The sequence below is a fragment of the Pleuronectes platessa genome, chromosome 11, assembly GCF_947347685.1.
Source record: "Pleuronectes platessa chromosome 11, fPlePla1.1, whole genome shotgun sequence".
Classification (NCBI taxonomy): Eukaryota; Metazoa; Chordata; class Actinopteri; order Pleuronectiformes; family Pleuronectidae; genus Pleuronectes; species Pleuronectes platessa.
Window position 1 is genome coordinate 18,339,781 of NC_070636.1, and position 27,578 is coordinate 18,367,358.

The 27,578-nt window shown below is 42.9% G+C and overlaps 2 protein-coding genes across 3 annotated transcripts; one reads left to right on the top strand and one right to left on the bottom strand.

The window, feature by feature from the left end:
* iars2 (isoleucyl-tRNA synthetase 2, mitochondrial) lies at positions 1-10,951 on the top strand. 2 transcript variants are annotated; one of them, XM_053434227.1, is made up of 24 exons: positions 1-412; positions 813-935; positions 1,050-1,203; positions 1,281-1,429; positions 1,633-1,682; positions 1,979-2,088; positions 2,189-2,276; positions 2,629-2,744; positions 2,855-3,024; positions 3,367-3,457; positions 3,607-3,758; positions 3,860-4,020; positions 4,252-4,354; positions 4,618-4,711; positions 5,739-5,819; positions 6,674-6,782; positions 7,240-7,342; positions 7,426-7,542; positions 7,636-7,767; positions 7,862-7,968; positions 8,490-8,635; positions 8,757-8,947; positions 9,211-9,355; positions 10,014-10,951. In XM_053434227.1, exons 1-24 carry the CDS (start codon positions 146-148, stop codon positions 10,157-10,159), a joined length of 3,105 nt encoding a protein of 1,034 aa, XP_053290202.1. In that variant the 5' UTR covers positions 1-145; the 3' UTR covers positions 10,160-10,951. The 2 variants fall into 2 exon arrangements, with proteins under 2 accessions (XP_053290202.1, XP_053290203.1); XM_053434228.1 differs by lacking the exon at positions 5,739-5,819.
* rab3gap2 (RAB3 GTPase activating protein subunit 2 (non-catalytic)) lies at positions 10,801-27,097 on the bottom strand. Its single transcript, XM_053434226.1, has 35 exons — positions 26,686-27,097; positions 25,923-26,011; positions 25,551-25,668; positions 24,845-24,926; positions 24,491-24,538; positions 24,296-24,371; positions 24,103-24,204; positions 23,451-23,550; positions 22,808-22,906; positions 22,383-22,531; positions 22,211-22,290; positions 21,366-21,464; positions 21,110-21,249; positions 20,621-20,816; positions 20,346-20,489; positions 20,136-20,218; positions 19,979-20,043; positions 19,789-19,879; positions 19,441-19,562; positions 18,708-18,918; positions 18,435-18,532; positions 17,851-17,959; positions 17,560-17,720; positions 17,241-17,415; positions 16,800-16,979; positions 16,484-16,590; positions 16,060-16,126; positions 15,781-15,851; positions 15,646-15,681; positions 15,426-15,500; positions 13,603-13,818; positions 13,081-13,170; positions 12,351-12,575; positions 12,113-12,277; positions 10,801-11,498 (listed from the first exon to the last, which is right to left on the bottom strand). Exons 1-35 carry the CDS (start codon positions 26,792-26,794, stop codon positions 11,346-11,348), a joined length of 4,131 nt encoding a protein of 1,376 aa, XP_053290201.1. The 5' UTR covers positions 26,795-27,097; the 3' UTR covers positions 10,801-11,345.
* Positions 27,098-27,578: the final 481 nt, after the last annotated feature.

Genomic DNA, 27,578 nt, shown 5'->3' on the forward strand with positions numbered 1-27,578 from the left:
TTCCGGAAGAAACACAGCAGTGAGTTGAGCGGAACTCAGCGACAGGTGAGCCCCTTTTAGTCACAACAAGGAAGCAGCCTCACATTTCTCACTGTTTTAGGGCTTTAGCCTCAGTTCCGCGGCTGCAGAGCTTCCTCGCCTCTCCATGCTGCTGTGCCGGGTTTCGGCAGTGAGCCATGCGCTGGCGAGGTGGACACGGAGGTCACAGCGGGCAGTCGGCCTCCTCCGCCCGGCTCGCCCCTTCAGCTCCAGCCGCTGTCATGGTGTCAGCTCCGGAGAAGGCAGCGCCCAACCGTCAGAGAACGGCTCTGCTCCGGGTGTGTACCGGGACACGGTGCTCCTCCCCCGGACCGAGTTCCCAATGAAACTGACCGGACAGAAGCTGCTGGACCGGGAGCTGCAGATCCAGCAGGTAGGACCTCCAGGCAGTGGCTGTAGAACCTGTGCTCAAAAGCTGACACGTTTATTTAAAAGTGCCTGTTAGCAGCTGGAAAGACACTGTAGCCCATACACTAACATCGCCTACATTTAATATGGACTCAGTCTTAAATTCGGCTTAATTCGCATTTGACAAAAGGTTATGATTTGTAATTTCCTCCTTACTTTGAAGAGTAGCAGACATAAGTCTGGATCATGCAAAGTGTAAATATTGCCTGTCACTCACTTGTCACAGCCTCTATGTGTCGGTGATGTGTGTGTTTACTTTACTTTTCACAACACAAACCCTAACTTTATTGATAACATACTATGTTGCTTTGTCACATTCTACATTACACACCAACTCTCTCTCTCTCTCTCTCTGTGTATTGCAGGAGTGTGGATTTGCAGATTTGTACTCCTGGCAGAGAGAGAGGAAGGTCAAGAAGGAGTTCTGTCTTCACGATGGACCCCCGTATGCCAATGGAGACCCTCATGTTGGACACGCACTCAATAAGGTGTTTGATTTACAGTGTTCTTTTCGTATTTCATTTATTTCCTACTGTTATGGTTCAACAAACAATAACAATAGGCTCAAGCAGCCAAAGTAATAGTTAACCTGTTTGATGCAGATCCTAAAGGACATCCGTAATCGCTTTGAGATGCTGAGGGGGCGACAGGTCCACTACATCCCTGGCTGGGACTGCCATGGGCTGCCCATCGAGCTGAAGGCTCTGGGGGAGCTGGGGACCAGCGGCCTCACACCACTACAAATCCGACAGAAAGGTAAGAAAGGGCTGACAGTCCCCAGAACATGATCAATATTAGATTTGCAGTTGCTCAATAGTTTCTATCTCCACTAGCACGTGAGTTTGCAGATGGAGCCATAGCTCGTCAGAGGGCTGCTTTCCAGCGCTGGGGGGTGATGGCTGACTGGGACAAGTGTTACTACACTTATGACGGGGCCTATGAGGCTGCTCAGCTGAAAGTCTTCCAGGAAATGCACACCAAGGTGATCAATCATATGCTGTTCATCAGAGTTTATGCCCGGATCTAATCCTCATTATCGAATAACAAAATAAGTATTATTTATTTACTATAGTGAGTAAATAATTGAAATGTACCTCTACCTGTCAGTGGCTGTAGAGGATGATCATCATTGGATTGGACTTCTTTGCCTGGATTAAAGTGTTTTCCTACTATGTTTATCTGCAGGGATTCATCTACCAGGACTACAAGCCGATCTTCTGGTCTCCTTCATCAAGGTAATGACTTGATATGTTGATTACATTTTCCTTTTACTATACTTAATGTCTCATTTATAATGTCTTTTAAGATGAGAGAATAAGATAATCATTTTACTAGTCCTACAGTGGTTTGCTTTGCTACAGCAACAAATTACATAATACGAATATAAATATAAGGAATAAACCAGTGAATATGTGAAAAGATATTTAAAGCAATACTATATAAAATGTATTCCTAGTTTATGTAGTGTGAACCAGATTGTACATATACAATTTTGCTTGTTATCTTGACTCCTGTCTATGTGTGTCTCTAGGACGGCCCTAGCAGAGGCAGAGTTGGAATACAACCCTGAACATGTGAGCAGGGCCATTTATGCCACATTTCCCCTGATCACACTACCACCTAAAATGGCCTCAGAAGAAGGTAATAGAAACACAGCCACATACGTAATTCCGAGCTTTGTGTTTCTCACCTGTGGAAGAATTGTCCTCATTGTGTGTGTCTGCATGTGTGACCTCGGCAGGTCTGGAGAATGTCTCTGTGTTGGTGTGGACCACTCAGCCTTGGACCCTTCCTGCAAATCAGGCTGTGTGCTACATGCCCAATGCTCAGTAAGTACCTGCACCAAAATATTGTATTTATACACTCACAAAGCTCTTAAATGTTTAGTCCAAAACCCAATTGTATTAACCTATAAGACCAAGAAAACTAATAAACATTCATATTTGAGAAATTGATTTAACAGTTAATAATTTATCTAATAGTTGCATTACATTTCCATCCACTCTGGGTTGTTTTCTTGTCGCAAAAAGGATGTTTCAACAGTTCCTCTCACTTCTGTGTTGTTACTAAACTGCATCTATACTAAATATTAAACGACCTTTCTATAAAAATTTAAAAAAATCATATCATAATTACCAATTACAGTGGAAAGTCAGCAGTCTCTCTGTTTTGTGTATGCAGGTACTCAGTGGTGAAGAGGGCGGACAACTCTCAGCTTCTCCTGTTGGCCTCTGAGCGTACAGCCAGCGTCGCAGCTCTTCTGGGAACAGAGCTGGAGAGTGTCGGCACCTTTACAGGTAGAAATCACATTTACACAAAGAGACACACACAAGTCCTAACCGCGTTTATTGTGTTCTTTCAGTTACATATATAAACACGCACATGTCCCCTGTCTTTCTCCTCTAAGGCCCCCAACTTGAAGGTGGAATATGCAAACATCCCACAATTCCTGACAAGGAAGTGCCGCTGTTGCCAGCCAATCATGTGACCATGGCGAAGGGAACAGGATTGGTCCACACAGCACCAGCTCACGGCATGGACGACTACAGTGTGGCTTCGCAGTTTAAACTGTCTGTGGTGCGTTGTGTTTTTAAAAACTCATCCTTTCAGAAATAAGAAAATCTTCTCTTTGGACTATTTATACTATTGTTGTTTGTACACCCTTACTGTGAATTAGAGACAGATATGTTAGGTTAAATAGCCATTTATAACCAATGGTGTCAATCAATATATAGATTTTCGAGAAGCAAAACATTTCTCGCTTCACAAAGTGTAAAATTATCTTAAATGTGGTTTAATCAATGACAAATAACTTATTTCTCTGCTTGTTATCTGTTTATTTCATGTTGTGAATATTTTGGTAGGACTTGGTTAAACAGAGCTACACCTGTAAGACTGTATGTTTTGCTTCCCCCTCAGGAGTGTATGGTTGATGAGGATGGCAAGTTCACTGAAGCAGCAGGTCCTGAGCTACAGAATCTGTCAGTGATGATTGAAGGCACAGATAAAGGTAACAGCATAAAGAGGATATATCACTCCCCTTGAGAGCAGGTGGACCTCTGAGCTTATTATTATTATTATAAGGAATGTTTTATATTGTCTGTCTGTTTTTTCTCGTCCATGCTCCTCTATGTAATTCCCCTGCCTACCTGTGTGAAGTGATCTCCATGCTGAAGGAGTGCGGGGCTCTGGTGAAAGAGGAGCAGTGTGTCCACAGTTACCCGTACGACTGGAGGACAAAGCAGCCTGTGGTCATCAGGCCCAGTAAACAGTGGTTCATCAACACAGCGTCGCTCAAAGACAAAGCTAAGGTGAGCTGCTCGGCCACATCACTGGAAAACTAGTTTTTATTAAGATCCTGTTTGCCTTATTAAAAAAGAATACATCTACTTGCATGCGTGTGTGTTTCCAGGAGGCGCTGCAGAAGGTGCGTGTTTTGCCAGATTCGGCGAAGAGCAGTCTGCTGGCCATGCTGGACAGACGGACGTACTGGTGCATCTCCAGACAGCGAAGCTGGGGCGTCCCGATCCCCGTCTTCTACCACAAAGAGACCGGAGAGCCACTCATGAACAAGTGAGCCAACACATAACACACAACACACGTGCTGACTAACAAGTGAACCCACACACATGAACACACCCGCTTTTTAGAGATATTTTGTTACACTCAAACACACACACACCATGAGGCCTGGCCAAAATGCCCTTGCTTCGTATGATCAGGCCTCAAAACAAAGATGTTTGTAAACACACACCCACACACATGTTGTACACTGAACATTTCTCCTGTCTCTGGCCTCTGCAGACACACAGTTTCCCACATAGCAAAGCTTTTCGAAGAAAAAGGAAGTGACTGCTGGTGGGAGCTTCCTATTGAGATTCTACTGCCACCCGAAGTCCTCAAAAAGGTGAGAATATGTGTGTGTTAGTGTGTGTGTGTGTTAGGAGTGAGGTGTGGGTAGGAATGAGTGACAGTAACCATCTGCTGCTGACACTGACCAAGTATAATCCCACTGTCTTCTGATGAATGCCACTCCAGTGGCTTTTGCAACCTGCCAAGAGCAGAACACTATTTCTCTTCAACTGTTTGTCATTAATTTAGTGGAATTTAACGATATTGACATTTGTGATAATCAGGAACTTCGTGTTTCTCTGTGTGTCTGTGTCTCAGAGTAAAGCAGGTCCAGTGAGTGACTACGTTCGTGGAGAGGACGTGTTGGACATCTGGTTTGACAGCGGAGCATCATGGGCTGCTGTGCTAGAAGGTACATGTGGAATCTCTTCAGTCTGTCCTGTTCCACAGATCACGCAGGACAACAGGTTTTCTTTACTTTGTGTTGTTGTTGCACTTTCCTCCATTTAATCAGGGTTAGGGTTAGCGTTCCATTTGCTAAAGTGGGACAGAGTGTCATGGCTACTTAAAGAGAAAATAAATCTGAGATTTCAATAAAAAAGTAATATTACAAGATGAAACACATAATATAAGGCTACTTGTCATTTTAGAGGGAGGACATCGGAAGATCAGTGCATCGCCTGTGTTAAGATGAGGAATATGGAGCATCTTGTTTAGTTATACTTCAGTACAGGTTTCACAAATAACTAATATTTCATATTCGGGTTCATCAGCACATTTGAAGTTTAATTAATTTTTGCATTAATTTTTCATCCCTAAATATTATGACTACTTTATTCTTGTTATATTACAACCTTATTCTCAAATATACACTTGTTTGTCCTTCAATATGGTCCTAACACTCCATCAAACTAACGATAGTGTGAATCAAAAAATTTTCATATTCTGCAACGAAGTGACTACTGTGATTGTGTATTGATGTGATCATGCTGCTCCTCTGCACTCTCTCTCTCCCCTGACCCTCACCAGGGAGGTTCTACATGACGCAGCAGTTAAGTCTCTGCTCACTTAACTGACTCCAGACTTTCAAATCTCCTTGAATCAAGCCTCCTTTAATTAGTATTATTGTAGAGAAAGCTACTTAATCCAACGTTACATAGTCCACCATTAAATTAAGGTGCTGTGCAGAGCAAAAGCTTTAGATTGCTGACCACAAACCTGGATTAGAGGGAAGTGCAGTCTCAGCAGAGCAGGGTCACTACGCTGGTGTTTTCTCTTCAACACTATTACGACTGCAAACAATGAGTGATCAGTGAATTAGACGTGATGTTGCAGATCTGCAGTAGAAAATGATCCAGCTTGTTTGAAAACCATCCGACAACATGACACCGGCAGATTTGGCGGAGCAGACATATTTTTGCTTGTGTTTTCATTTCCAGAGGAGCTGGAGGGAGATGCTGCGGAGCCTGAGTCCCGTCTCAGCTGGCTCCCCGCTCAGCTCCGCAAACCTCTGGTCGCAGGTTGTTTGACCGTCCACCTACTGAGGCCGACTGCGGCTTTCACTCCCGCTGTTTCTCATTCTGCCTCTGCTCCCTCTTTTTACTTTCAGATGCTCTTGGGTTATAAATTGAAAGACTCTTCTGCAGTACCAGGGTTAGCTAACATGTCAGTTACATGGTCGGTTACTAAAACGAGACATCCTCCCCCAATTCATCAAATTAAAACCAAAAGCATTTGAATGTAATTTAAGGAATATCTGAGGACACCAGACATGGGAACGGGCGATTATAAAAGTGCTGAATGCAGCATGAATCTCTGTTCACTCTCTTTCTCTCTCTTTCTCTCTCTCTCTCTCTCTCTCTCTCTCTCTCTCTCTCTCTCTCTCTCTCTCTCTCTCTCTCTCTCTCTCTCTCTCTCTCTCTCTCTCTCTCTCTCTCTCTCTCTCTCTCTCTCTCTCTCTCTCTCTCTCTCTCTGTGTGTCTCTCTCTCTTTCCTTTGCATGCAGGTTTTATTCAGAGCACCTGACTCGAGAGAACATTGTAGGAGTTTGTTTCTGTTTCTATGGATGCTCCAAACTCTGCACTTCTTCTTTGCTATTAGGGTTCTCTGTGAAGGGCTTGGCGGTGGAGGTGGATGAGGTTGAAAGCCTTTGATGCCATGGCTGCACCACTTCTCTGTTAGATGGCTGTCTGAATGGAACCTATAACCATTCAGAATTTATAAAAAGGCTGTTTTGGTTATTTCCTCACTAATATCCCCTTATCTCTCTTTTTCTAGACATTCTTCCCAAATGCTAACCATTTGCTTCACCTTTTGTTTTGTGTAGAGAGAGTGCAGATCTAATAATCTTATTTGTCTCTGCTTCCTCCTCCAGAGTCAGACTCCAGGGCCGATGCGTACGTGGAGGGAAAGGACCAGATCGGAGGCTGGTTTCTGTCGTCACTGCTCACCAGTGTGGCCGTCGGCAACAAGGCCCCTTACAAGTGAGTGGCCCATCCTGTGACTGTGTATATGTACTGTGATCCATGTGGAGATGGTGTCATATTTCTTATGTCAATGTGATATTTTAGTTTTAATCTTTAATAAGCTGTCTGAATCTGCTGTATTCAGTTGAACTGATGATGAATGAGAAAACCCTAATTTTCTGTCACGCTTACAGTTTACATTTGATTCATTGACATCTAAAAGTCTTCTGTGCATGTGTTCAGTCATTCAAATTAATTTAGTAAAAATATCATGATAGCTTTGTTGAATTGCAACAAACTGAATATGCTTTTGCAAAATATAAAATCTAACTTAGTCAAACACATTTTTAATGAGCAGTTCCCTGATGATAAAGTGACAGTTGTGGCAAGAGACAGACAATACACCAAATAATCTTTTTTGTCGTAAGTCAAATCATTTTGCTGATATGCGACGCTGCTGTGTTTGTGTCTTCAGGTCTCTGGTGGTCCATGGCTTTGCTGTCACTGAGAAGGGAGAGAAGATGTCCAAGTCCCTGGGCAACGTTGTGGATCCTGATGTGGTCATTAATGGAGGGAAGGTGAGATAACGATGGGAGAGATGAAGAACATTGAACCAAAATGGATTCGACCAGTCTCATGTTTCTCTTTTTGTCTTCCTCAGGACCTGCCGGCCTACGGGGCAGATGTGTTGCGTTGGTGGGTGGCGGAGTCCAACATCTTCTCTGAGGTCCAGATCGGACCCACTGCCCTCAACTCAGCCAGAGAGAGCATCAGCAAGGTACCACAGCAACAGGAAGTAAAAGTTTGCCCTTTTTTCCCCTGAGTGGTTCTCTCCGTCTCTTCATTCCCTCTCTGTTCCTCTCTCTCCCAGTTAAGAAACACTCTGAAGTTCCTGCTTGGGAACCTGCACGGCTTCGACCCCCTGTCTCAGACTGTGGACTCCAAAGAGATGCACTTCATCGACCAGTACATGCTGCACCTGCTCCGTGAATTCAGCATGAAGGTGTGAATAGAAACATTTTATTGCGTGTCCACAGTTTGACAGTTCGACAGTGACTGACGGTCACTGGTGTCTGTGTCTGTGTCTGTGTGTGCAGGTTACAGACGCGTACAGTGAGTTTGACGCTGGCAGGGTCATCCGTGTCCTCCAGGCGTTCATCACCAGAGACCTCTCCAGTTTTTACTTCAGCATCATCAAAGACAGGTGAAAACTGACAACAAAATTACATCCACACACGCTTTTTCTGCCAATAGCTTTAAAATGTTATAGCATCTTTTAACCTCAAGTGCCTTTTCCCTATCAAGAGTGGTCTCTCAGTTTGAGAAAAGGACTGTTCAAATCTTATAATGCTTTCACGCAAAACCCTGCGTCCGCACTCAAATAGCCCCTCCATGCTCAAACTGTGTGCTTGCTCTCAGATTTCCTGCACTCTAGCTTCAACTCTTGTCCTCACGCTGCTTCGGTTCAAGGGTGAAACGTCTGAGGGATTTCTCCTTTTTGTGCATTGATTCCTCAGCCAGTGATGAGAAATTAAACTGTCGCACACTTACAGATGTGCACAGAAGCAGCGGAAGAGCAAGGAGAAGAGCTGGAGCGTGAGCGCATGACATCTGAGTGCAAAAGCAAGCAAGGCTTTTTTAGTGTGGGAGTGCAAGCCCACGCTCTAACATCAAGACAGGTTAAAAAAGCCAGTATACTAAGACATAATGTATTTTTTAAATCAGGTTGTACTGCGACCCAGAGAACTCGCTGGGCAGAAGATCGTGTCAGACTGTTTTAGAGGAAGTTCTGGACGGAGTAACCAGATCCATATCGCCCATCCTGCCACATCTAGCCGAAGAAGTGTACCTACACGCACCCGGACATGACAGTATGTGCCCGATGCTTTGTGTTGTGCAGTTACTCCTACGTCTGTGCATGACTCTACCGTCCATGTCCACGTGTCGCATTCGCTTCCTGGTAGAAACGGACTGTTTGTTTTGACCTTGCAGAAGGGGAGACATTATTCCGGAGCGGCTGGATAAAAAGCAGTTCAGTGTGGCGGCGGCCGGGACTGGAGGAGGTAGTGGAGGGAGCGTGTGCCATCAGAGACTCGTTCCTGTCGTCCATCCCTGGCAAAAATGCAGCTCAGTACGACCTCACTGTTGCCATCGAGCCTGGTCTGCTGTTTGAACTCATGGAGGTGAGTTCACTCTGGTGTGTGGGGATAAGGTCCAGAGTATTTGGGACCAATAAATGCATCAATGAAAAATTATAATTAGATCAAAACAATAACCAAATGTAGTTATATTTACTGTTTCTTGGTGAATTACATATGTATTCCCACACCTCCAATTCAGAGTACTATAATATGATCACACATGTGTATAAAAAATACTCGCAATGCACATGTTAATATTTTATAAGTCCATTTAAATACAATCTCTCGCCCTGCTTCACTTCCAGTCTCTCCAGGAGGAGCCGACCTCCACCTCCTCCCAGCTGGCCGAGCTCATGATGACAGCGCGGGTCACCCTCACCAGTGAGCTGCCCCGGGACCTGCCCCCAGACGCACTACTGAGCCACGGCACCTTCCTCATCAACCTGGAGGGTGAGGAACACAACGCCGAGCTTGTTATCTAATGACACTAGTCTTAGTCAGCCATGATTGGAGAGACGGTACGGAGAGAGAGATGTTAGCTGAGTTCAAAACAAGACCTCAGTGGTATGCACCTATTATTTACTTTAGTAAATTATAAACTCATTTTTTAATTACCTTTTTCAACATTTTCTTTTAACCAATTTTGTTTAGTGTTTCAATTCATTTGATAAATTAAAATATATATTAATTCAAACTGTCACTATTTTAGTGGAAAACTGCACTTTTTAAATACTTCGTGTATTAATCACATCAACTAAATCTATATTTTTAAGAGTGATTTTATGGTTTATATTTCACATGCTGACCTTTCTACTTTTCCTCCTTTAACCAAACTGCACCATCACCATTTCATCAGAAGTCTTCAGAAGTGCTCCAGTCATGTTGCTTGAACTCTGCCTCTTTCAAATTAAGAGGACTAATAGTGCTATTCTACAGGATAACTTGTGTTTGGCTCAGAGAACCAATCGAACTTTGCAGAACTTGCTTTGTGATACAAGCTCTTGTGCTTCTCCTGTTTTGACAAATCAAAATGTCTGACGCCTGTTCCACTATGGGGGAGAACACTGTGATTCCAACATGCTCAGTACGTGTGTATCTGTCCTGTCAGGTGGCGTAATCCGTGAGGACAGCCCCTACAGCATCGCTGTGGTGCCAACCTCTGCTGCCCGTTGCCCACGGTGCCGCCGCTACACGGCCGAATCGGCGGATTGCCTTTGCCCACGCTGCCAGGCCATCGTCTCACAGGCTCACTGACCTGCCAGGCCATCGTCTCACAGGCTCACTGACCTGCCAGACGTCCTCACCACCACGACCTGCAAACATCAACAACACTGTCTCGCTTCGCTGCATTTTGTTGACATTGCCCCCTGAAGGCTGAACAGAGTTCATGCTCCACTGTCACCATCGACAGGAAACCTGACTCCGAATCAGTCAGGTTTGAACTCTGAAGAGAGAGAGAGAGCATCTTGGCACAGGGTCGACACTGGCAGAGCTTGATAATATCAGATAACTCACCATGCGGTTCTTATGTGCTTCAGGCGTCACTATTTTTAATCGACTGACACGTTATTTTGGTTGAACAGCATGTGGGAACTTTAAAACAAAGATTTCCTGGTCACCTGGCTCGGGCATGAATGTGTCGACTGCACTCTGATAAAACATGTAAACGATTATTTTCTGTATATATATATATGATGTGGAACTGAAAACACTGTCTAGGATGCCTTTCAGCACACCAATGTGTAAATGTACAGAAGGAATTGACCGGAGCGTCACTATGTGACAGCAGCACAGACTATATAGTCCAGAAAGGATATCTTTGTATGATAATTAACAAGTGGAGTTTTATGTGGTACGTGTTGGAGTTGAATGAAATGAGCAGCGAGGAACGAACATTTGCAGTTTTAGAAACCTCTTTATTCTGCGTTGGATCAGCCCAGCGGGAGCGGCTGGACGTAAGGACTACAGAAAAGGCGGTGTACAGGCACAGCTAGTACAGTACTGTCTCTATATTATAAATAAAAAATAAAGGTCCATATTTCTTTATGATACATCTCTCGTCTGTGAGAGGGAAGAAGGAGAAATGTCAAACCGAACTCGGATATGACCCAAAGGACACAGATTTTTAAGTTGCATTGTAGTGATATTAAGCAGAAGTGACAAAAACATATAGACATTCTAAATAACACTTTTCAATTACACAAGTTCTCAATTTAATTTATGTTAAATGCCCAAAAATTCAGGGTTAAAAAACTTAAAAGCACATTGACATGAGCTGAATGACAAAACCTCTGTGACAATGACCACAGAACGTGAGGAGGCTGCATTTCTTCTTTCCCTGTGTCCACAGTCTCTTCAATGCTGCACGCGAGTAAGCTTTACCACAATCTGTAAATTTGAAGCGGTGTAGTCGGTCTCCTGCCTTCCTCCCCCCATAGGGTCAGTCCTCAGTGGTCAGGGCCTCTACGGCCTCCAGAAGGTGCAGGGCCAGGCTGTACTGGGCGTGGTTCTCAGGCAGGATTTCAATGAGACGACCCACCAGCCGACTGCTGTGGGACAAAGGAACCAGGGGGCAGCGCAGCTCACTGGGGTCCTGCAGTACAAACAAATAAAGAATGATAACTCATACATAGTTAAACAGGCAGTTAGAGCTATTAGTGCAAAACAGCTTTGAATCGATATCTTCGATATCTAGGGTTGCTATAGTCGGCATTTGGTACATTTTTGTGTATCGGTGATAAAGCTCACGTTCATTAGATAAAAAATGAAAAGTAATAGTTATCGAAAGTTAGTCTGATGTTTTTGTTTTAAAGGGAAGTGTCAGATCCGTGCAGCAGCAGAGTCACATCACAGAGTAAGTTACTGTAGTCCTAACACATGATGAGAGGAGAGTTCACCGACAAGGATGATGAGGATTTGGTGCCAAAGAAAGGTCTCATCATTTATCATCGTCAATGTGACTGTTACTGAAGGGAGCTGACACTTTTACTTTATAACTGCAGTGTTAGATTAACTAATAACGTGACTGGTTATTAACCATGTACACAATGTAACACCTGTACCACAGACTACCAAGGCAATCCTAGTTCAGACAACGGGTCAACATAATGAAAAAAGCTGCGTTTATGGAAACAGTAATGGGATGAAGCATCTTTTTTGGAGACTCTGTAACTGAAACATCAGAGGTCATGGACCTGGGTGTCTTACCATAGCCTTGAGCCATGTGCAGAGGGTGGGGGGAAGGCGGGCCAGAAGCTCCATCGCAGCCTGCGTCTGACTCTGGCTGTGCAGCAGCATGAAGCTCAGTCTCTGTCCAGTCAGCACCAACAGCTGAGAGCCCAGCACGTCTTTATCCTCCACTTCTAACATCACCTGGACGGACAAACAGGAGTCATCAGTCTCATCGTAGTTTCTGTCTGCACAGAACAGAACATTTGTATTTTACCTCCTCTGCCCGGAGGTCCAGACCCTGGTTATAGAGCTCACAGACGAGGTGCCGACGCAGGATGTCGGGGTTGACCTGCAGCAGGGAGCCCAGCTCCAGACACAGCGAGGGCCACCAGTCAGCTTTAGGGCCACTGGATGGTAGAGGGGGGCACCCAGTGCCAGAGGCAGAGCTGGAAGTATCATCTATTGCCAGCACCCAGCCAGTGAGCACCCGCAGGAGGAACTGAGACAGAAAGAGGGGACATGGGAAACGGATGAAATGTATTTTGTAGTTCTCCTCTCCCCCTTTGCACTGTAATATATATATTATGCAGGATGTTAAAAAAAAAATCAATGTATAGGCTCACACTAAAATAATCGCTGTCAATCATCACTTGTTATAAAGCATCCCGCAGCCTCTGGCCCCAACCTAACCTTTACCTGAATCTAATTTACCCTGAAACCAAATCGAAACCCTTGAACAGCGGTTTGAACGTTTTGGAAAGTGAAGACCGGCCAAAATATCCTCACTCCATGGGTAAAAACTCAAATCAGTCGTCATAATGTAAAGCCATTCTACGGTACACCCCCAAGACCCCCCCTGCAGAATTGTACATGATTATTTGTGTTGTAGACCAAACCCGCTGTGAAATATTCAGGGAGTAACATTACATTTTTCAGAATCACGTCTTTGGGAGGAGAGATCAACTTTGCAACTGACATGTGATGTGTTTAAGCTTCCATCTCACCTCCTGTCGTAGTGACACCAGGCCTGGGTCCATGTCTCCACTGGGCATCAGCTGGATTGTCGTCAGATCTCTGAAGAAGGCATTCTTACCCTTGAACACATAAATACATTGGTGCACAAATGAAGTAGGTCCACAGCTCTAATAGCTATAATGAGGTCTTGAGTGACACATTAATTACCTCTGCGGAGGAGGTTACGTTTCTGTCCGTCTGTTTGTTTGTGAGCAGGACAACAAAAACTACTATAACAGATTTTTGTAATGAAACTTGGTGGAAGGATGGGACATGAGCCAATAAAGAACCCACTAAAGTTTGGGGTGGAGCCAGGATTTTCACCTGGGAATAATTTATCGATATCAATAATTCATGGATTCATGGAATCAGGTGCTGCTTGTTGGTGGAGGTATACCCACCACTGAATGCCTTTATATAATTCAAAGTGTAGACATAATTCACCCTTCAGGCTGAGGCAGTTTTCGACTGAGAGAACAGGTCAGTTGTGTGTCCTGGTGCTCTCTCCTCACCTTGCTGTCAAACAGATTGAGTGGTTTGACTTTCAGATTGAAGGTCAGGGCAGCGTGAAGCAGGGAGGCCAACAGGCAGTGGTGCTGGACCAGGGGGTAGTGGACGCCTTTCTGCTCCAGAGCCAGCTCGGCTATGGAGGCTGGGCCCTCCGCTCCGCACCACGACTCCTCCACCGACAGCTCGGGAACGGACTCCTCCTCCACCGCCGAGTCAGCCTGCATGAAAGAAGACAAAGTGAGAAGATAGATTGGTAGAATTGAAAATGACAGGTGGCTGGTTTACGTTACAATGGCTCTCAGTTCAGATTTTAGTTAAGACACTTGATAGAGCAGATGCACAAATTAAAATAATTCTCCTCCGGTCAAAAGAGTTTTTTTGCTTTTCGCCACTTGGTTGTGCAGAGCAGTGAGATAAGTACAGTTTGACACTATAGGGCAGTATTCATTTTCATCTGCTTTCTCTGTGCTCAAAGTAAATCTCAGTTTAACATGCTAACACAAGAGAAGATTTTTTGACATCACAACTAATTTGGAAGCCAATCAGAGTTCAGTATCCACAAAGGATGATAAACCCTCAAGGTTGTATTAACCAAGAATGAATGACTGGACTTCCCGGTCAACACTGACACATCTTGTCAATTATCTAGAGCAGTGGTTCCCAAACTTTTTACAGTCTCGTACCCCTTCAGACATTCAATCTCCAGCTACGTACCCCCCCCCCCCCGACGCACGTATACAGCCTATAACACTTGAAACTTTGAAATTGTCAGGGATTTCAGGACTTATAATAATCGTAGATGACAAAATAATGTCATCTACGAAATTCTTAAGGATCAATTAATCGATTGTCGATTAATTATGCCCATCCCTAGTTTTGACTAACGGTCACTAACCTACCTGTTACTTTTTTTGGCAGTGTAATTATTTTGCTGAATATGGGTATTTTTGGCAATGCGAGTTGGCTATTCAGACTATTTAATATTGCGCGATTATTTATAGCTCAGTTTGAAAATGTAATGGGCTTTTTCACTTTGAAAACGCAGATAAAATGTTCTCCCCACGTACCCCCTGAACCACTTCGCGTACCCCTTGGGGTACATGTACCCCAGTTTGGGAACCGAGGATCTAGAGATTCTGAGGGAGAAGGACATACAGAAGATGCCTGGAGGGAATCTTTAAGAAAGCTAGCTGCCATAAAATTAAAAACATGCTAAATATAGGAATAGTTATTAGTGGCAATGATAGTAATAATATCTTAAGTGTTAGCAGTAACAGTGTTGTGTTAATAAGCAGCAGTGTACGTTAATAGCAACAGTAGCAATGACTGCATTAATTACATTTATCTCACTTCTATCCTCCACGTGCGGTTCAAGAAAAACAATGACCCTTTACCCCAATGTCTATGTCTGTCGAATGTTACAAATAAAACACTTCCTGTGTGAACAACAGATGCATGAGAGACGCAGCCGTCACCCGCTGCACACACTGCCAGTGTGGCCCAGAAAATATGTACCATGTATATGCTCTATATCAAAAAATGATTTATTTCAAATTTATAAATCCCACTTTCTCTCACCACACGTCAATAAAGCCAACACACTTCATAATGCATTCTCAAAAACGCCTCTAGTCTTTTTCCACTTCACGTTAGAATGCAAAAAGAAAAGAAGCACCATAAAGATAGATGGTTTCGACCACGTTTCACTGACCATGCGCTGAGCGAGGCGCCGCTCATTCTTCATGCTTTTCTCGGATTTCTTTTTACTTACATAGTTATTTATAAAAGACAAAGGGGAGTGATATTTAACCAATACTCCAGTCACCTCCATGAGGATCTGCAGCAGCTGGACACAGCAGCCCAGGAAAGACGTCACGGCTTTGTCTCCCATCCCCACATCCTGCAAAGAGACACACGCGTCCTTCATGAATCATAATCTGAAATTACCTGATCAACGAATACGTGAATCTGTAACATATCAAACTGGTGTCATATATTTGAATCTGGAATCATATTTCAGAATCTGTACTGAAACACAAACTTACCCTTCGACATAAACGATCTTTGGGTGCTTTCCCCACCTGAAAAAGTACAAACATTTTATATTCTACCTCAAAGACGATACCACATCCTCCCACAGATATACAGGCTCACTGCAGTACTGAACATGCATGATTTACCTTCTCCATGAGGTAGGCCGCTGCCGAGAATCGTTTGACAATGAAAGTACTCCACATCATTGTAGAAATACCTGTGGGGAAGATACGGGTAAGTCTAATGGCAGCCTATCACTTTAAGAGCATCAGCAAGAATACTTGTAATATAGAGCTTATAGAGGCAAACCTGACGAAAATTTCAACAATTCCTTCACAGTTATAGATAATAAAACTCAAACACTGATTATAACCTTGAATAGAAGCATTGACAAACAGGTAACAAAAAGTCACTGAGCTGCTAACCTAGCTGGATGTGTGGACTGGAGATCCACTTCAGATGTTCCACAGCCGAGCACAAGCATTGACCCTCCTAGGAAGAGAAGCAGTTGTGAGAGGTTCTTTGTCTTCCTTGTTCCTAAAGGCATTTGCACACAGAGTAGTAAAAGGAGCACCGGATCATCATCATCTGATGTTGATTCCATGTTTCTTTTCCCACTTTTTTCTATCCTTATAATTAATTTGCCTAATCACATCACACTTCATGTGAATAGTGAGGTTGCATCAAAATTCACGTCTGAATTATTCACTCTTCGGTGCAACTTACTCACATCGCTGTGGATGTGCAAAGGTTTTTAGACTGACTGAATTATATATATTTTTTAGAATTATCCATGTCTGATTATATACTGAACATTATTTATGTGTTTATTTGTGTTTGTGTGTGTACCTCAGGGTCTTTGTTCCACTGAACGACATATTCCCAGCAACAGTGGGCGAAGAGCAGGTCAGGGGAGAGCGAGTGTGGGAACCGCTCCCACACTGCCACCAACAGCTCTGGAAAAAAAAAAAAAAAAGAGTGGACAGTGTTAGACTTGGATGTAACTTCAGGATATAAATAAGCAAGAGTTAAAGCAGAGTTAATGCTGATTAGCATGAAAGCCAATGTGTCATTAATATCTAAATTTCTATATGTCAGGGGGAGACATGTTGACCAGTTATTGTAAAGACTTCATTGCAGCTGCCAGATGTTTCCTAGTCCTGACCTGCTGTCCTGTCTGTGTCCTCTTGGCTCTGCTCCTTCTTCTCGTTTCCTTCTGCTCTTTCCATCTGCTCCAGTTTGTCATCTGCATCTTTGTCTACTCTCTTCTGGAGAATTTCCTTCAGCCGCTGAGGAGCCAAGTTTTGCCTGAACACCCACTTGGAGACACTGTCGGCTATGCCACCTTTGCATTGAAGGAAAAAAAAGGAAATATATGAGAATCTCTCTTGCAGCCCCATTTGGAATATGAATAGTAAACAAGCAATAACAATAAAAAAGTGAAGGAGCAAAAGGGAAATTAAAGAATTTCAGCACGTTTAGAAAGGAATAATTAGATAATAAAGAAACAATTCATGTTTGGGAGAGGTTTCTGCATTTTTTTGGATGGGTGCAAGTAGAAGAAAAAAAAGTACGACAACATGAATATTTCTTGTTTACATCCTACCAGTGCCTCCCTCCAGCAGCGTTTTGATGGAACACTGTGATGCAGCACCCGCCGGCGCTCCCTGAGGAGGAGGCACCAACAGCAGCGTCTGCAGCACGAGCACGTCCTCCAGCTGGCGAACACACACCACCCACTGCTCCAGCTCTAGGGACACCGCCTCCCACTCTGAATGCATCTGACACATACGTCCATGGTTGAAAATATTTGACTGGTTGAAAATGTTTGACTGGTTGTTGTAGTGCAGGATCATATTAAAAGGGGGAGTTTTCCCATTTTCCCATTTTGCCTGCAGAGGGAGCTCTGTGTGTGTGCGTTATACCTTGGTGTCAGCGTGGTTGGTGATGCTAGCCTTTGTAGCACGGTGAGCGACGAAGGCAGCCAGCAGAGCCGCGGCAGCATTGTGGGACTGGATACACGTGGTGCGGACTTGCTGCCACCAGGGGGAGATGGACTGGGGGTCCCACGACTCCTCAACTGCACCTAAGGAAAATGAGAACAAGTAGAAAGTCTTATCTCTTTCAATTGCCTTTCATTGGTTGTAATGGATTGTAACCTAAACCAAGCTGAGACTTGAAGTGTCCCGCACACAGGATAAGAAAACCGTCCCAACCTTTTATGTCGCTGAGGGCGATGAGTAGTGTGTGAAGGTTTCTGACGGTTTCCTTTGTTTTCTGTAGCACCTCCTTCTCCCTCAGCAACCACACACTCAGCAACAAAGCCTGACAGGAGGAAAAACAGGATAGGTAAAATAAATAAAGTAAAAACACATGAAAAATTTCTTAATTTAGAAAGATTAATGAAAAACTATAATACATGTTCTGGATTGGAGCTGTTCACAATGTTATATTGTTTTATTCAGGGTGATACCTTCAACTATTGACAACGTGCACAACCTGACAAATAGAGGGCAATGTGAAGATGCACAATCCAATACAAATTGAAGAAATTATAAATATCCTCAGTGTATTTTTACATTTTAAATCTTTATATTAAAGGGATTTTTATAATATTGTGTATAATAACATTTCATTGATATAGGCAATTAACCTGATGAACAGACTCTACAGATTATCACTATAAATTACCAATATATTTTTTTATGGCAGATTGGAATTGGATATTTCAGAAGACCTTCAAACGCTTTTTTCACATATAACACATGTTTCTATCAGTCAGTCTTTTCCTCCATCTTACCAGTAGCTGCTGTGGACTGATGCCAGCCTGCTGCAGTGTGTCACAGACTTTCTGTATTGGACTTTTTCCAGACAGACAACCCCAGAACAGAAAGTTTCCTGCAAAGACACACAAGAGCAAAGCCCTCAGTTTGAATTCATGTGGTGTCATCACTCCTTCCGTAAGGTCACACATTTTTCTGAATATTAAAGATTATTAGATCAGTTTCTCTTCTCCTCCAGGATAACTGGGTAAGAGTCAAGGCATAGAATGTGGACACTTATGTTGTCATACCTAACTGGTTCCATTCGGCTTCAGCCCCGCGGTTCACCTTCATCTGCCCGTCGTCGCTGCACTCCATCTGGGAGAGGAAGGCTTGGGCTGTGAGGGGTGAGTCGGGTGAGTCCTGGGCAAAACTCACACTGGGCCTGGAGGTGAACTGGGCGTAGCGTTTCAGAATGGGACCCACACGGGACAGTTCATCCTTCATGCCTTCTAGGGAATCCTGCGGGGCGGGGAGAAAATATATAATTTGAGCAAAATTATATGTGATTATAAAATAATTGGGAGGAAATAGAATGAGGTGACCACCGATAACAATACTGGAATAATTTGCATTGTATGAGTTGTATAAACATGAATATATTTTTGAGATTATAAAGTTATAAATCCACAAGAACAAAATTAAGAAATTATGTAAGATTTTAGTCACAATTTTATCAGGAACTAGAATACAATATAGTCTGTTGGTATGGGACGATATTTCATTTTTAATTGTGCGCTACTGCATGAGATAAAGTCTTGAGATCCAAGGATAACACTGGTTACATCTGCAGTAATTTGTGGCTCAACAGGACACAGTCTGACAGATACAAATGTATCACCTCAACAAAATAATACGCCTTATTTACAGCGCTGTCAATCATCAACCTATCATTAGCCCTATACAATTTGTGTGAATACCATTGGCCTAGTATGTGTGTGTGCGTGTGCGTGTGTGTGTGTGTGTGTGTGTGTGCATGCTCACGTTGTCAGAGCAGGGTTCTGTATCTGCAGAAGAGTGCAGCTGCTGGATGTCAGTGTAAAGCTGCAGCAGTCTCAGTTGTGAAGAGCAGAGCTGGAGTAACAGTGCATCCACGTCCTCAGTGTCTGTAATACAGAAATAAATCGCCAGAAATAAAGAGTTTGTTATGACGTAATAACTTTATCCAACATAAAGAGACATTTTTTAATTCAACCAACATTTCCAACATTTAACTGAGCAAATTATTTGTCAACCAGTTTATGACTGTTATAGTTCTATATATTAAATCTCTATATATCTATAGATCTATAAATCTTAGAAAAATCTGAAACAAAATGAAATGATTCTTACCTTGTTTCTTCAGAGTGTCGTATAAGGTGCTTATGATATTTGTGAGACAGGAGAGAGGAGCATTCTTATTTGACAGCAGAGACTCTAGAGCCTGAAAGGAAACACAAAGGATGGAGTTCAAATTTCACTTGCTGAACACTAAGCACATTCATTAGTGTGTGAATGAATATGTACTGATATTTAGTCGTACCTGCTTTTTAATCGCAGGATGTTTAATATCCAGCAGCACACTTTTGCCTTCGCTCTCCAAAACATCTATAAAGAAAAGGTGAGTAAACACACAGACAGCATTTTCTTCAGTTACTGTTTCTTTATCCCCATTCAGCTCTCGTTCTCATATCTCTTACCAGGGTCCACATCTCTGCTCTTTAGTAAAGCTGTCAGTCTCTTCAGCAGGTGCATATCTTTGGCTCGCTCACTCTTCTTGTCACTGATAAGGACACAGAAAGATGGGGTCTAAGTGGATTGATGGCACTATTCCTTTAAAAAACAGGTGATCTAAAACGTCTGTAATATTAAAGTACAGTATGTGTTTGTTTGTCAGTCTGTGTACAAACCTAAGTGCCAGGTGAAAGGGGATGTTCACAGTCCTCAGAGCTCCTGTGACGGGATCCAGCAGACACACCTGCTGTGTGTGGAGCTGCCAGCCCTGACTGGTCACACTGTTCACACCCATCAGACGGTAGCCAGCATACAGCAGCCTGGAGGTACACGCACACACACACACACAATGTATTGTACATTATCTTATGTGTGTGTGATGCCTCTGATGCTAAGAGATAGATGTAGGAAAAGGTTACAGGCTCTGTTTGGGGAAGTGCATTGTTCATACCTGCAGTGTTTACCCACAGTGAAAGCTCCAACCCGTGGCCCCTGCTGCATCCCCCACACCTCCAGGATTCCCCTGCGGGGGGCGTAGATCACGAGGAACATGGCATGCCGTCTGGGACGGGAGGTTGGGGGGGAGAACTCCCGATCACTGCGCTCCTCAGGAACCTGCAGCCATCCCAGCTGGGCGTCTCGGTAACCTGCAGTTAAGTTGAATTAATGAATGGTTATCTTCGGATGAAAGTGACACCTTAAACTATAATTCAGATAAATGCATGAATTGGAATATTGTAAAGAAGGAACAGATGCTATGAATGTTTGATAGGAAGCATTCAAGGCTAATGAATGGAAATACGTTTCACTAGAAAAGCTCAAACTTCTTAACACAGCTCCATTCTTAACCTTAATCAGCTCTTTACAAAATTGCCTTTTCAAAACCTTAATATTATTAATTATTAATATTATATCTTAGTCTTTGATTGTTTCGCATCACCTTTCCACATGCGGATGGCGATGCCCCTGGACAGGTCCAGCAGTGAGACTCGACCAAAGTCGTCTGTCACTCCAGCCAGCTTGTTGCATGGGGACAGACAGATGGACTCTCCATGGCGACGAGAGTCTGGGAGACCAAATCTGGAAGAGAGAGGTCAGGTCAAGGGAATTCAATCAGCAAGCTTTGTATCACCAGTATCAATAGGACACAACAGATGATTGCTGCATCTGTGTTATTCAGGTAACATGATTGGTACCTGATTGTTAAAGGCGTTGCTGGCTCAACCTTGGGCTTCTGTTTCTGAGCAGCCTCGTCTTCATTCTTGTTCTTGTTCTTGTTCCAGCCCAGCCACCCACTGGGAGGACGACAGGGAGGACAATAGAGAGAGGAAGAGGAGACAAGTATGATGAGTATAAGTAAAAAAAAAAAAAAAAAAGATTAAGGGAGATTAGAGTATGGGAGAAGTAGTAAATGTGAGATTTGGGAGAGGGAAAAGATATATTGGAAAGCAGGTGAAAGGACATTTAAGGGAGGATGAAATCAAACATCCTCCTTTTATGGGCTACACTGACACTGATGAGAATAGGTTTTGGTTAAGATTATCTATTGGGCTTCTTTGAGCTGTTAGAGCAATTGAAAACTCCACATTCAAGGATTCTGTCCCTAAGTGCATCACACAGGAATCAAGTGCACACAGGAGACAAAGGTTGACAAATTGTTGTCTCGCTCCACTGGCATCATTACTTGACCCACTTAGATTTGTTGGAAGTTTTTTCGGACGGGCTCCAATAAAAGCCTTCTAATATAATGTCCATAAAATGTCAGAGCAAGGCCATTTGACATTGACATGACATTTTAACACAAAACACATAGAAGAGGTTGACAATAATCAACATCTAAAGACAATGAGGTTAGAGTGATAAGGGCAGATGCATGTGTTCTGCATGTATGAAAGGCAAACTCTGGAAAATGTGCAGACCCGATTTCCTGGACATTTGGAGTACTGTCTGAAAATGGCTTTATTATTTTATACGTCTAAATAACTTGAGAACGAAAGAAGAAAAGTGTTAGGGTGCTTATAAAAGGCAGACATGGACGTACCTGGCAGCACTGAAAAGGGCTGAGGTGAGTTTACTAGCCACAGCCATGGCCACATGAGAGAGAAGAGGCTGTGAGCTTCCCTGTGAAACAGATACAAGCAAAAGCAAAATTTAGTAAAAGTATGGGTATTTGTGTGTAATGTTATAACAGCGTGAGTATTGCACATAAACACCTCGACAGAATAATAAAAGCCAGTGTATGGTCCTCCTCCGACAGTGACATACTGGCTCATGGCAGGTGGGTTGCCCTTGACTGAAGCAGTAAATCCCCCCAGGATAGATGCATTCTTCATCTGGTCAAACACACACAATGGCATGATGCCTAAGAGAATGAGGAAGAGACGGACGAGACAGGTTGAAAAAAGCAGTGGGAAAATTGCACAATACAAACAAAACAATACACTTGTTTATTTCATTGTGAAAATACTGGGAAAAGTTAATATCTACAGTGAAAAAAGGCTGCAATACCAACTCAGAATCACCTCACCTCACTGAAACTCTGTGAGGGAATAAGCCATGACCACCAGTCTTTCTCTCATAAGGCAATCAACCAATATATTTTGGACAAAAATCAGCTAGCATTTCAGATATCTCTTACCCACACTAATGTGGTCCACAATAGTGTCCATGTCCTTCAGACCCCACTTCTTGTAGGCCAGGGGAGGAGGCTGGATCACGTCACTACCTGCTGCAGCAGCTGGAGGAACAAGGAGCAGGTGATGACTCAAAAAGCAACAATATAATGAAATTCAAAATAAAATAGAATTTAAATGTTTTTTTCCGTATTCAAGATCGACTTTTTCTTGAAGCTAGCAGGCATGAGTTGCATTTAGCAAGTTAGATATAAAACTGCAGCACTAGTGTCATTAACATGTAAAAAAGCTTGGATAAAAAGCCTCTAGAAGCTGACTAAAGGTGTACACGTGTGTGTGTGTGATGGTGTTAGAAGGGCAGTGCAAGTAATTGCATCTCTCCTTAGTACCTGAATGCCTTGTGGCAAACACTATCCACCCCGCCAGCAAGTGAGAACACATTTAATGTTAACACAATGCAACAATATCGTAACATTTGAAAGTGGATAAAAACCCAGTTGCATGAACCCACACACACACACACACACACACACACACACACACACACACACACACACACACACACACACACACACACACACACACACACACACACACACACACACACACACACACACACACACACACACACACACACACACACAATACCTCTCGCCACCTGGTTCCTGCAGGCACGCAGAGACTGAAAGAGGCTGAAGCCATCGATGGTGACCAGAGCAGCAGGGTAGAGGATGCTCAGCTCTTCATGCTGTGGTGGGAAAAAAATAAATCAACACAAAATAGAAGGAAACTTTATGGATTTGTATGCTTATTTGCTGTGTTCACGTCACTTTCCCTTCCGTCTAACAACGACAAAAAGCAAATGGGCAACTGCCTGTCCGTTTGTCTGCGTGACATACACACAACAAACAAACACTGCGGCCATGGCAACTTCAACAGTTCAAGAGGTGTTGTAACTTTAAAACGTGTGAATTAAGGGCAGTGCCATAGCAGTAATGGATAAAACCAAGTTTTAATTGGTTAAGTCACATTGGTATTTTAATGACTGAAAAACACACATTGACATATTTGTTAACGATTATTATTTATTTGAGGAATCTCCTTGTCCAGAAAATACCAGTCTGTAACTCTTTAACTATCGAAGCTAAACTAACTGTCAGATTTGAGAATTGAGCGTGTCATCAAGTCAGGGAATACACCCCCTCCCCCCACCTTTTTTTAATAAAATTATTATAAATAGAAATTTGAACATAAGATTTTACACAGTTTTGAAAGCAGAGTCCAGTGTGTACATTATTACCTGCTCAGTTACTCCAGGATGACGAGGGATCTCGTATGTGCGACACTTGAGTCTCAGTACGGGGTCCTCGTGCAGAAGCTGGGCCAGGAGCAGAACCCCGTTCTGATGACACACAATCAGTTTTACTGCACTGAACCGTTCCTTAAGACACTTATTACACTGGCTGAAAATGTACTGTTGATTGTTGAGGTACCTCTGTGTAGAAGCGAACATGGCCAGAGGTGAAACCCACGACAACACATGTCCAGTCAGGCCGCCCTGTGGAGCTCCTTAGAAATGCATAAACAAACATTCAATGTTAAAATGACTGCAATCACAAGTATATATGAAAGCAAGCTTTTGCACTTCCACAGACATCTTCTCTATCACTAACATAATGATGTTTTACCTCTTCTGACTTGCCAGGGGGATACAGATGCAGCTGCTCACACACTCTCTGGAGAAAGAGGACACACAAAGCAAAGTGTTATATCGGCATGATTGAACTCCCATTTCTCTATCTCTTAAAAGATGGGGCACACATTCTCATATATCGTTTGTTTCCACATGGTCATAACACTTATTCAATGCAATTCTATCTGTCCTTTTCCTCATGTCCTCCTATAGTTAATTTTCATTCCTCGATGTGAAGATTATTTAGTTTTCTCTTCCCATGTAGAGCCATCTACCTATTTAACTCGTCCTTAGATATGCTCTTTTCAGCATTCGAATCCCATCTAATATTAACAGAGATTAGTCTCACCCATCTTCAGTACTGAGGGTCCCAGTCCAGGAAACACCCAGAGTCATCTCCTCTCTGCCACTGTCATCTGTGCGCCACTTTGCTGCAAGAAACCAATAAGCATTAACAGCAACGTATAAATCCACAGTGCACTGGCACCTCTTTACAGCAAAAAATTCAGTATATATTTATATATATATATATGCAGGGTTTTTTTTGCAAGTGTGGAAACCCGTTGAAAGAAAGCTGATTGGCTATTATCCCATTAGTAATAGAGCAGTTTTCCTTCCTGCTTTTCCCCCCCTGGTCAGTCAAGTTTGACTTCATGAATGAGCCGGAAACTGAGTAGTCTTTGCATGTTTTTTTCAAGATGTAATAAGTAGTGAGCACAAAAACATTCATTGCATTTTACAGGCTGACATCCGGAGGTTCAATGCTGAACATCACTCCTGAAAAGCTGCAGTGTCTAGACTACCAAAATAAAGAAGACACAGAAATTAGTATGTTCACCCGGGTGTCATGTTTCCATCACTGCCGATCGGTACCGGAGCTTATTAAACCCTGTGTCTACTGTGGAGTCATTTGACCCGGGTATGAATGCTGATTGTATCCATTCCCATTGCAGACAAAAGCCATATGTTAGTGTGTGTTAGTGGGTATTTTTACCAGTGGAAAAGGGGTTTCGGATATAAAGGTGTGTGTGTGTTTGAACGTTAGAATATCTGACCTGAGAGAAAAACTGCCTTATGTTCACGGGCGACCACTAGCAGATCAGAGCAGGGCGAAAGGGCGACTACACAGTCCTGCAGCCAGGGTCCAGTCTGTCCCTTGGTCTCCTCCTCCACCTGCGGAGCAAAGAACAGAGACAGTGGAAAGTGTTATTTCCTTAAACTCTGCAAACAATGTTAACAGCAACCCCCATGGAACAGTATTAATTCACTGGTTCTAACTAATTAGGTTAATCAGAAAATGTGCTTACAAAACACACAGTATGTATGTGACAATTACAACTCTTAAAAACCAAATGACACATGCAGCTGAATATTAGGTAATATGAGGTAAAATAAGAATTTAGAATGAAATACAGCTAAAGACGGACCTTTGTGGTGGAGGTGGTTTCCTCCTCTTGGTTGTCACCATTGTCCCATGACGACTCCCAGTCAGACGTGTCCCAAGACATCTGGTTATCTGTTGAGGAAAAAAGGGATCAAAAAGGGAAATCCAATTAAAAACTTGTTTAGTTTGTGAGGTCATACTGCTGGAGCTTGTGCTGTAGTTTTGAAGTGATCTCTCTTTGCTCAATACTTGAAAACCAGGGGAGGAGTTCAGGTGTCTTTATGTGCGTGTCAGTTCAAATAGAACACAGCACTGCATGCTGTGTTCTTTGTTTAGTGTGATTAAAAAAGAAAGTTAATTTGTACTGTTTTTTTTTCTGAAGTACTTTGTAACTTAGTTGCAAGACGTGCTATATACATAAAAACATTATGGCTAGTATTGTTAATTTGAATATAATGATTATTAAAGGCAGATATCCCCTTCTACTCTTTCCCACCTTGCAGGAGCTTACTATTGAATATTTTAATGTTAAACAGTAAGGTCACCACAAGCCACTAATATCACATTGTACAGTATCTCGTATATCATAACATCACATGAGATGCAGTTGAAGTACATGTCAGACACGCAAGACTTGAAGACTATTTAAAGAAGCTGCAATGAAATATTAGGAAGGTTCCAACCAGCAGTTGCTCTGTTTACATTGGTTCTGTGGTAAAGTAGTTCCAGAGAGAGCTAGCTGTGTTGCAGTGACTGTACATGAACACTAACAGAGAGATAACACATGATATCTGAAGCAGTGGTACCTGCTTCATTCTTCTCCTCCACCGGCTCGTCTCTCTGGCTGTGGAACAAATAGTCTCGGACCGTTCTGAGCTCCTGGAGCCGACAGAACTCCAACAAGCTGCAGGACATCTCTCCCTGCTCGTCCCGTCGGGACCGTCCACTCACAGGGAGGCAGCCAGTTAGCACAGCTGGCTAACAGTCCAGTGGTGGAGCGACCGACGAAGTACGGAGTCCGTTAGCACGAGTCAACTTGGTGACAGCTAATTCTCAAAGACAGTCACACCGACGTGTCACTATCTGCCGTCCGCAGAAGTAACAGGACGAGTCTGGTGCTCTTCTTTCTGCTGTTATTCGCAGTTTCCACCCGAGCTCCGATGACACATCGTTAGCATCACAACACTCGTTTGCTTCCGGGTTGAGGGTGAGCAGAACTTTTCATAATAATAGCGACCGGGTTTGTATTTGTTAACAAAATAGAACACAAAATGCTGTAATTTGATTATGATTATGATTATGATTAGTAGTAGTAATATTAGTAGAAGTAGTAGTAATATATTTTTATTAAAATAATAACCGAAAAAATAACACTACATATATATTAAATATAATGTGTGTATAAGTAAAATTATAATAATAGGTATTTTAATATCGGTCAATATATGAAAAATAGAATAAAAAAATATAGTCATTTGAAAAAGTGTATTGGTTTCTTTCGCTAGATGGCGATAGAGAAACATTTTTCAAGTGGAAGGCCTCCTCTTCCTCCCAGATGTCACATGTGTCACCACTCCTCATCTTCAGTGTTCTGTTCCAACCTACGATTCCTACACAAGAACATTATGCTGTTTGTCATTGTACTTTCAGCTCACTGAAGTATTATCTGTAATGCCAATCCAAACTCCAAACTCATTCA